A 9,615-nucleotide genomic window follows, 5' to 3' on the forward strand; every position below is an offset into this window, starting at 1 on the left:
TTTTTTTGAATTAGCTTTGCAGTAATGAGCAATTAGTAAAAGCAATAGCATTCAGCCCAAACAAAAAGCCTCAAAGCAGCATGTTCAATTTTGTATACAAACACAAATGTTTTTACCTAGTTAGGTATCCTAAAAATGCAGATGTTAGCAAAAACAAGGGATGAAATGCAACACAAAAGCTGAGGTTTCAGTGAATGCATTAGTATATTTATAAATGACCTACAGTTTTAGAGTGCAGTCTAACTTTTTTTTTTTTCCTAGTCATTGTAGTGTTGTTTGTAACACTGAAAAGGCAGAAAAAGGAACCTCTAATTGTTTTTGAAGAAGAAGATGTGAGAGAGAACATTATTACTTATGACGATGAAGGTGGAGGAGAGGAAGATACTGAAGCTTTTGATATAGCTACTTTGCAGAACCCTGATGGCATCAACGGATTTATTCCTCGCAAAGACATAAAACCTGAGTATCAGTATATGCCAAGACCAGGGCTTAGGCCAGCTCCCAATAGCGTTGATGTGGATGATTTCATCAACACAAGAATACAAGAGGCTGATAACGATCCAACTGCTCCTCCTTATGACTCTATTCAGATCTATGGCTATGAAGGAAGAGGCTCAGTGGCTGGTTCACTTAGCTCCTTAGAGTCAGCGACAACAGATTCTGATTTGGACTACGACTATCTACAAAACTGGGGACCTCGATTTAAGAAACTTGCAGACTTGTATGGCTCCAAAGACACTTTTGATGATGATTCTTAACAAGAAAGTTTAAGATTTGGCCTTAAGAACTGTGTCCGATGATGTGATAAATCCAGAAGAAATGTAAGCAGGTATTTTTTTAAAAATCAAGAAAAGTCTCATTTAAACATTTAAGTCTGACAGAGAGGATTGCTTTGATAAAGGACGTAGAAGTGGTAAATACTGTGAAGTACCTTTTCCTACAAAAGGCAAATGTAGAAGTTGGCTGCCAACTTCACTAGTGGAAAAAAATCCACTTACAAAACACAAAATATTTAAATGAAGGAAAATGCTAAATGCAAACTTACAAATATGGGGAATATTTTATGTATTATGAACAGCTAATTCTTTTATGTCAAAGAAGCTTCCACACATTAGAAAAGATAACAGTTGTGAGCTGTAATGTCGCCTTAAACTATGGACACTCTATATGGTAGTGCATTTTTAAACTTGAAATATATAATATTCAGCCAGCTTAAACTCGTATGATGTATGTACAGTACAATGTACAATTATTATGTCTCTTGAGCATCAAACTTGTTACTGCTGATTCTTGTAAATCTTTTTGCTTATACTTTCATCTTGAACTAATATGTGCCAGATATAAAAAACTCTTGTCTTGTTGCAGTGGGAGGCGCCCTATTTCTATGTCATTTTTAATGTATCTATTTGTACAATTTAAAAATTCTTATTTTAGTATACATACAAATATCAGTATTCTGACATGTAAGAAATGTTAAAGCATCACACTTATATTTTATGAACATTGTACTGTTGCTTTAATATGTGCTTCAATATAAGAAGCAGACTTTGAAATAAACGGATTCTTTTTTAATTCTTGTTCTGGTTATTAAGCATATAAGAAAAAACATAGTGTTTCTAATGTCCCATTTATAGTTCTGACTAATTTACTACAATTGTGACCTTTTAATAGCCTTATTTATTATGTGTTTGTAGTTGGTTTGTTGCCTTGTTAAGTGATTATTTAAAAATCAAGTACATTTTGAAAATGTTTTTTAGATTAAAAAAAAATGTAATGTCTGGTGAACATTTTGTACCCTCTCTATCTACAGCTTTGTGGCTGCTCCCAGAACACAGTAATAATCTTCATGTAATATGACTGTGTTTTCTGGATTAAATTAAGTGTAATACTTTTCAGTATTTCCCATGTAATATGCATTTATCTTATATCTTAGAAATTCCAGAGGTTTCAGAAATGACTTTGTAAGTGGACAGGAGTACTCTGTACTTACAATTTACTCCACGCTTGTGAATTTCCGTATCTGTGCTGAGCTTCTGTGGGTTCTAGAGACTTAAATCTGACCCAGTTTAGCTGTAAGTTCCCTAAAGACTGTTCTACCTGACAATTACCTTGCTTGAGTAGTAATTAAGATTCTGGCACTTTTTTTCATCTTTTGATTCTTTTTTTTTTTTTTTTCACTTACTGCAGTAGAATAGCGTCGTCTACTGATAGGAATACATTTTAATTTGTGATGGCAGAAATACAGAGTGCTCTCAGAGTTGTTCTTCGTAATGTATGTTTTTAATCGGAAAATGATCTATAACTTTTTTATATTAGTTCAGAATGAGCAGGGGATATGTTCTGTGCACCAACATTTCAGCATCTATGTACAGTTATACTTTTGCTAAACTTAATGGAGTTTGCTATACAGTCAGAGATCAGCAGCTGCAATACGGAAGAGACAATAAATGGAAATTATATACATTTTTCTATTGTTCATTTTACAGACCCTCTCCTTCATTTGCAGTCAGATACCAAACTGCTTGATCTCACAGGAAACCTGATTTGTTGGTGCATTGCTCTTCTGAAGACCTCCGTATATGTAGTTAGATAAAAATTTAACTTGTTAAAATTATGAATGTTGTTTCAGCTCTATATTCATAACATATTCACTTGTCCCATTATATCCCTATGTTTTATAAGGCAGGGTTTGCTAAATCAGAAGATTTGCTCTACAATGTTTATTGTAATATTTCACTTTACTATAGCTGTATGCATTCTATATAGTTCTATAGTTTATTATTAACTTGATTCAAATTTCTTTGGTTGTTGATTTTTCTCTGTTTATAATCCAAAGAATATTTTGCTAGATTTGCACATTTCTCCATTATAAATTTAAATAAACCTTAAAAAATGAAATTAGTATCAATTTACAAATTAACAAATTGAAATAAAGCAAAAAAAAAGTGATTTGTAGGACTCCATCGTCATTGATGCTGTATGGGTTTATTTCACTTTTGAGCAAGTTTTAGAATTAATAACTGCATTTTCTACATTTTTATGTTTAATTTTTATGAAGGACATTGTCAACTACATTTTTTAATAGTTTTAAATGCCTTGAGTTTTAGTCTCTATTGTTTGTAGCACTCTCATAGATGCTTGGAAATAAATTTTCTTTCCCTGCTGATTTTGTCTTTTTTTCGTTTGATTATTTTTCCCCCTCCCAGTGAATATGTATTATCATAGTGCTTTATTAAGTTGGTCTTGCTAATCTCAGCCAACACTACCTCTGAAATGCTGGGAATTATACTAATTATGTATCATCTGCAGCACCCGAAATGAACAGCGTGTTTTGGCACAACAACAGGATATTTATTTGTGTTAAATTTCACAGCAGTGGTCGCTGGAGTCTCAGGCTTATAATCTGAAAGTGTAAAAACCAGCCCAGTGCAGCAGTACTGGGTTAGTCTCCGACACAAATCAGAGAAGCCTGTGTGCTGGGGTTGTAATTTGTCGCACTGCTCCCAAGGATCTGAGCAACCTGGGAAGGGATTTACTTGTGCGAGTTACTTTAGCATAGTGTCTTTCTCTTCACTACTGAGCTCAGGAAAGAACTGAGCCTCATATGCAGAAAAAGCAACTGAAAGCTTAATTACAACTTCAGTGGGTTTGAAGACAAACCTTAATTAAAAGGAAAATCACCATTACTGAGCCAGGTAACGTAAGGGATCGTAACAAGTGCAGGTGACGTTCTTTCCCTTAAGTCCCACCTGAGACATCATTGAGAGGGGGTGGTGGCTACTGCAGGGCCCAATGAACACCTTCCAAATACCGTCGGTAACAGACAGTGTGATGTTACTAGGAGTGATATTTCTTCTGTGAGCTAAGTTTATGCATGTGCTCCTGTTGGCAAAAATACACAGCTCCTTGTCTAGCTGCTTACCACCAGGAATCTTGCATCTGAACAAGGCTGACATGCCCCTCATCTCACATATATCCAAAGTTCATTTGTACACAATTTCTCTCATCAAGTGTAAGAAAGAATTAAGTATGCAAGTTCAGTGCTGGTTGCTAAGGCAACTCTCAAAACTTACACCAATATGGAAACGAAGGGTTTGTTTGGGATTTTTCAGATTGCCTTTGTCATGCTCTTGCCATTATGTCAAGCAGGGTTTGATACTATGTCAAGGGGTGCAAGCTTTCCATCTTGCCACTAGCATTTAAGTGATCTTGTAAGTAAGATCATGTCTCAGAAACTGATACAACCGCAGATAAGAAAAGCTTTTAAATAATTTGCATGTTTTCTTGGCCACATACTGTTGACTCACTGACAAAATAAGATGTTGAATTTTACCATGTTAGTGCTGATGAGCTTACAGAAAATGTGAAGAATAGAAGTTTAAATCAGGTTCAAAGAAACAGCCTTAGTTTTCTGGGATGCGAAAGCCTGGAATTCGTTTATGTCTTTTCCATTCAGCAGAATTGTCAGAATTATGTATGTTTATTGAAAGACTCAGAAAACAAAAAGCTAGGTAGACCCTATGCATGTTTCCAATTTGACTGATCAAAATACTGAGCTACTGTAAACCAAAGCTGAACAATCAGCACCAGAATCACATTCTGTATTAAAAGAGTAATAATAATGGTAATAAAAGTGAGAGAGAGAAGAAAAAGGAATGGCTTCCAAAAGGGAATGAGTAAGCTTGTAAATTAGATGCAGGTCTCTAGAGCTTTGCTATTGTTTTCACCAACCTGGGCTTAGGTTGAGACTAGGGATCAATCAGTTTGACCCAGGCATGCTAGTGAACAAATTTTCCATTATTTAATGTCACTAATTTCAGCATTTGATAAGGAAGACTGTTCCAAATCCTTCACTGACTGACCTGGGCTAGCTATGACTATGTAAGTTGCAAGAAGAACAATTTTAACCGTCTCTGCTTGGTTAAAATTAATATCATTACATTATATGTATTTCTCTAATATATATTTATAATAATATATAATATTATATGTAATTTATATTACATATGATATATATTTATATAAAAATATAAACACACTTATGTACTATATATTAAATATATAATTAATATGTTGGAATCTATAATCAGATCTGAATCACATCAACTCATATAGGATACTTTCTGCAGATTTCAAGAAATGCTGCAAAGAGCTGCTGATCTCCTACCTACCTTCTGTTGCTTTGAGGCAAGTATACAGCATGAGGAGGAGTATATTTTAATTTTACTGGAGTAGATTTAAAATATATAACACAGGATTATTCTAGAATATAGTAGAGGTTAAACTCTGATTTACGAATTTTTAGTGGTTTGAAAAACATGCTTCTAGCTCTGCAAAAAATCCTGGGCCTTGCCTGCTCACTGCTCAGTATTTGTTACTCCCTCTCTTAGTAATTGCAAACTTTGCTTCTTTTAGATCTTCTGAGAGCAAAGGAGGTGCAGAAGCAATGACTTCATGCACAGATAGCAGCTTTGTCATGTACAATGCAATAACTTCATGTGTGCATACACACAATAAACTTTGCTCCTATCTCCTGGACAGAAGTGGTGGGTTGTACATAACAGAGACAAGTGTTTTCCCATGCTGGGGTTTCTGCATTTCAGTCTCTTCACAGAAAGAAAGATAGCATAGATGTACGAAGAGAGGAGACTTGCTTTGGACTGTGTGTGGCTCTAACAGATCTCTTTTCAGGTCAGTGAGGTATACATTTGAGGAGTCTTTAAGGCATTCTGTTGAAGCCAATTTTTGTTCTATAAATAATTAAATATTAATTGGGACAGGAAATTTACCCTGAGATTATCTAAGTCCTGGTGAGTTCTCTGTCAAACTCAAAACCTGATTCTTTTTTTTTTTTTCTTTTTTCATACTTGTTTAGTCCATTTGCTTATAACTGCATCAACAATAGCAACAGCTGAAATACCAGCTAGGCTCATGGGCAAAGTACTCTGCAGCTGGGGAGGAAATCTGCTTTGGCATGGCAAATTAGGAGTGGCAAATTCATAGCTGGTAATGATGGGGAATAAAACATATTTACCCCATACTGCCAGAAGGTAAAAGGAACAGACACATCTTGTGTTTACTGCATTTCTTTTCCTTTTATGTTTGCAAAATCAGGGCCAATAACTAAATACTTACCTAAATCTGGGAGAAGACTTTTGATTTGTCTTAAATTCTTTCATCTAGGGCAATATGTTAAGACTTTTGATTACAGCGGTGCTTTTTTAAAACAAATCAAAATAAAAGCTTAATAGTTTTAATTTTAGTAGGTTTAAAAACTAGAAAGAGAAAAAAAAAACTCAACCTTACTCTGTAGGTATTTTTCAAGCAATTCCCTAATTTTAAGAAACGCCTAGCATTTCTGATGGTTAGTGAAAGAGACTCAGGCTTTGTGCCTGCTCTGGGCTGATGTTAAGAATTGCTTTCCTTTTATATTTCATTTTTTAAACACATGAAAAACATATTTGTTTTAATTGACCAAATCCATATGCTGTTCTCCAGGCCTTTCTGCAAGTGAAGGTTTCATTTTGTTGGTGTTGTCTTCTTTTGCAACCTAAATCATTCCATGAATCTGTGACTCACTACTTTGGCTGCCAAGGCAAATTTCCTCTAGCTCTATCACCAGCAGGCCTTGCAGACATACCTCTCCTCTCACAGATCTCCTTTATAAGTATGAAGCACTTCTGTATTGTTCTTTGTGATAAATGGAGGTCTTAATGAGGACAGGAGTGGATATTTTTTTTGTTTGTTTTGGAGCTACAGTGCTTTAACTTCCACAGCTACAAAACTAGCTTTCCATGCTTGCATGCGGTGCTCAGTGCCCTATCTCTCGGTGGTAAGGAGCAATTTTTCAGGGAGTAATATACTCCCTCATAGTTGGCAGGGTGTCTTTAGAAAGCCCTATTGTTCCCTGCTTCCAAAGATGGCTTTCCTTCCAGGAGACGATTCTCCCTTCTCAGCCTGAGCTCATATTTTCCTTCATATTATCACACTGAAGAAAGTCATCATTAATCAAATGCAAGCACATTTAGCAAAGTTCAATGTGTATGAAAAATTTATGTCAACCTTTAGGCTCTATGACAGCCCCAAGGCTTCACTTAATAAGTTCTATAATGACTTACTGTTAATGGCCGATTCACATTATCTCTTTGAGGTCTACTGGGCCTTTCAGTAACATTTTCTATTATTGATTATGGAGCTGTTGTATGTTACCCAGACATATAAGCAAAACTTGCTTACATTCTTTGCTTTCTAAAATAGAAAGTTGAATGCACTAAACTATAAAACCTCAGAGAACAGGCTTCTCTCTGTAATATGTGTTAATTTATGTAGCTCTAGTATACTGCAATAGTGACTGAAAGAGTAGCTATTTGTAGGGGGCTGACAGAAGCTCTTGGAAATTACTGGAAATTTGACATGTCTTGTCTATAGATTTAGCAGAAATCTACACTTCAAACCCCAACTATCTATCACTCTAGCTAAAAGTCTTGGAAGAGGTCAAAGCCAGAATGACTGACTGCCCTAGGTTCTGCAGTTTTGGTTGCTAATGAATCATATTTAATCTCAGACATTTAATTTCTTTCAGAATTTTATCTGGGGGAAAAAAAATTCAAAGGGAAAGGCTCCTGACCACTGAGCACTTCCTATTCCTGTGGCTTTACACCATGCTTTAGCAAATGCTTTCCACCAAACACAATCTCTCAAGATCATTCAGTGCTAGTAATTGTATTATTCTCTAAAGCCCTAGATCCTTTATACACTTACTATTTATTGAGAATAAATGATCGCACTCGTAGTAAGTAAGTATAATGAGGTAACACTACTATAATCTAAATGCTCTGACACTACTGGAAGCTGATATCTCGCCCTGTGTTGAAACATTGTTAAATGAAAGAATATGAACACTTTATGTGCCTACGCATACTGCTGCTGCACTGCAGACTACTCTGAAGTGCCCAGTGTCACGTAAAAATTCCTTTCATGGAGAAAAATTTCCCCAATAACGCCTAAACATCTCACTAAGAACTACTGAAATGGAATATTGTTTTGTCATGACCACCCAAAGAGAACTGATTGTATGTTTAATTCATGTAAGTAACAATATGCAACTGTAGTAAATGGGGAAAAAAAATAGAAGAAGAAAATAAATAAAGCTGCAATACTTGCTTTAAAATGTTTTCAAAAAGCAAGAAAACTGCATGTATTCTTTGTATTGAGAAATACTGTAAATCAACAGTGAGGTCAGCAGCTACTATCGACCCAGTGACATATAGATCAAAAGACTTTCTTTCTTGCTGCCCCCTCCTCCCCTTTCCCATCATAATTGAAAAACTAAACTTCTCCAAGTGTAAAGACTCAAGGCCAGAAGCCATTGGACTGAACACAAAACCGCACTAGCACCTACAGCATAGATAGGAGGCTTTTTTGTACATACCCTAAGACACTGTAAAACCATCTAATACTAATTGGATAGATTTGTAAATACATGGCATGGCTTTTGCACTATCAGCTTCACATTTCTGATGCTGCACCAGTGGCTTGGTAGTGGAAGAAATGGACAAGCACATGCAGAAATCTGCTGGCTGCTTTTCAAATGAGATCAGAGTGTAAACAAGCTATTTATTACCAAACTCTTTAAAGAATCAAAAGCTGTGTGTATCCCTGTATATTCCAAGGAGGCTGTTGCTAGTAAACTGCTCTTAACCATAGCATATCATCAGAAACTTTAGCAAAAAAAGCTGTGTTATTAACTCTGTTTCAAATAAAAAGGGCATCTGTACATGACTGTAATAAATAAAACTAGTGCAAAATGTCTGTATGATAATAACAGAGACTACAGTTTTAATGAGAGTTGAGAAAAAATAAAGACTAGAATTTCTGAATGTTTATTTGCCCTTTGTGGATTATGAGATAACATAATCCCTCCTTTTTTTAGCATAGAGGTCAGTATGGAGTTGTGCTAATAAAAGAGCATTAGACTCCCACTGCACCTATAAAATTCAGAACGTAAACTAACTCTTCCAGTGCAGTTCATGAAGCCTCATGCCAGAGATTCATTGCAGAAATGCTTCCTTCCCATCTCACGTGCAAGAGGTGAGTCAAATTTCAGTAACAGTCAGCTGTTCTGTTTGCTTGGCACTATGGAGGTTACTGTAATAACCTGTCTCCAAGAACATAGACTGTGTCCTTTCTTTTGACCTCCCTCACAAGCCTTGTGTGTTATCACGCTTTGTTACCAATATGTGTTCACTGCAGAGTGTAAGGACAAAATTTATGACACATTCCTGGGAGTCAGAAGCTGGAATAGTCACAGATGGGCAAGAGATTCAGGATGCCCTGCCTGGCAGAGGGGACATGGGCTATCTTGGGAACAGTGTAGATGTATGAACTGCAGAGCTTCATCTACAAAAAGAATGATGTGACCAAAGCACCATCCTCCAGACAGAAAACCACTTCCCATCTTGTGAAGTCAGGAAACCAGTGAAGAGAAGTATTCCTAGGTAGGCTGCCTACATATAAAAGCTAGGTAACAGACAAAGCGCTGAAGCAAAAGCATTAGGGAAAGGAGAAGGAGATCAGCTTAAACAATCTTAACCTCCCTGTGTTTACTTTACTGTT

General features: G+C 35.9%; 1 protein-coding gene across 1 annotated transcript in view; it reads left to right on the forward strand.

Annotated features, from left to right (window-relative positions):
- The window catches only part of CDH11 (cadherin 11), an 82,231-nt gene extending 79,068 nt beyond the window's left edge, over positions 1-3,163 (forward strand). Inside the window, exon 13 of the mRNA XM_005152165.2 lies at positions 262-3,163. Within this exon, the coding sequence (XP_005152222.1) occupies positions 262-758 (497 nt within the window). The 3' untranslated portion in view covers positions 759-3,163. The remainder of the gene's footprint in view (positions 1-261) is intronic.
- Positions 3,164-9,615: the final 6,452 nt, after the last annotated feature.

This window comes from Melopsittacus undulatus, chromosome Z (assembly GCF_012275295.1).
Source record: "Melopsittacus undulatus isolate bMelUnd1 chromosome Z, bMelUnd1.mat.Z, whole genome shotgun sequence".
NCBI classification, from domain to species: domain Eukaryota; kingdom Metazoa; phylum Chordata; class Aves; order Psittaciformes; family Psittaculidae; genus Melopsittacus; species Melopsittacus undulatus.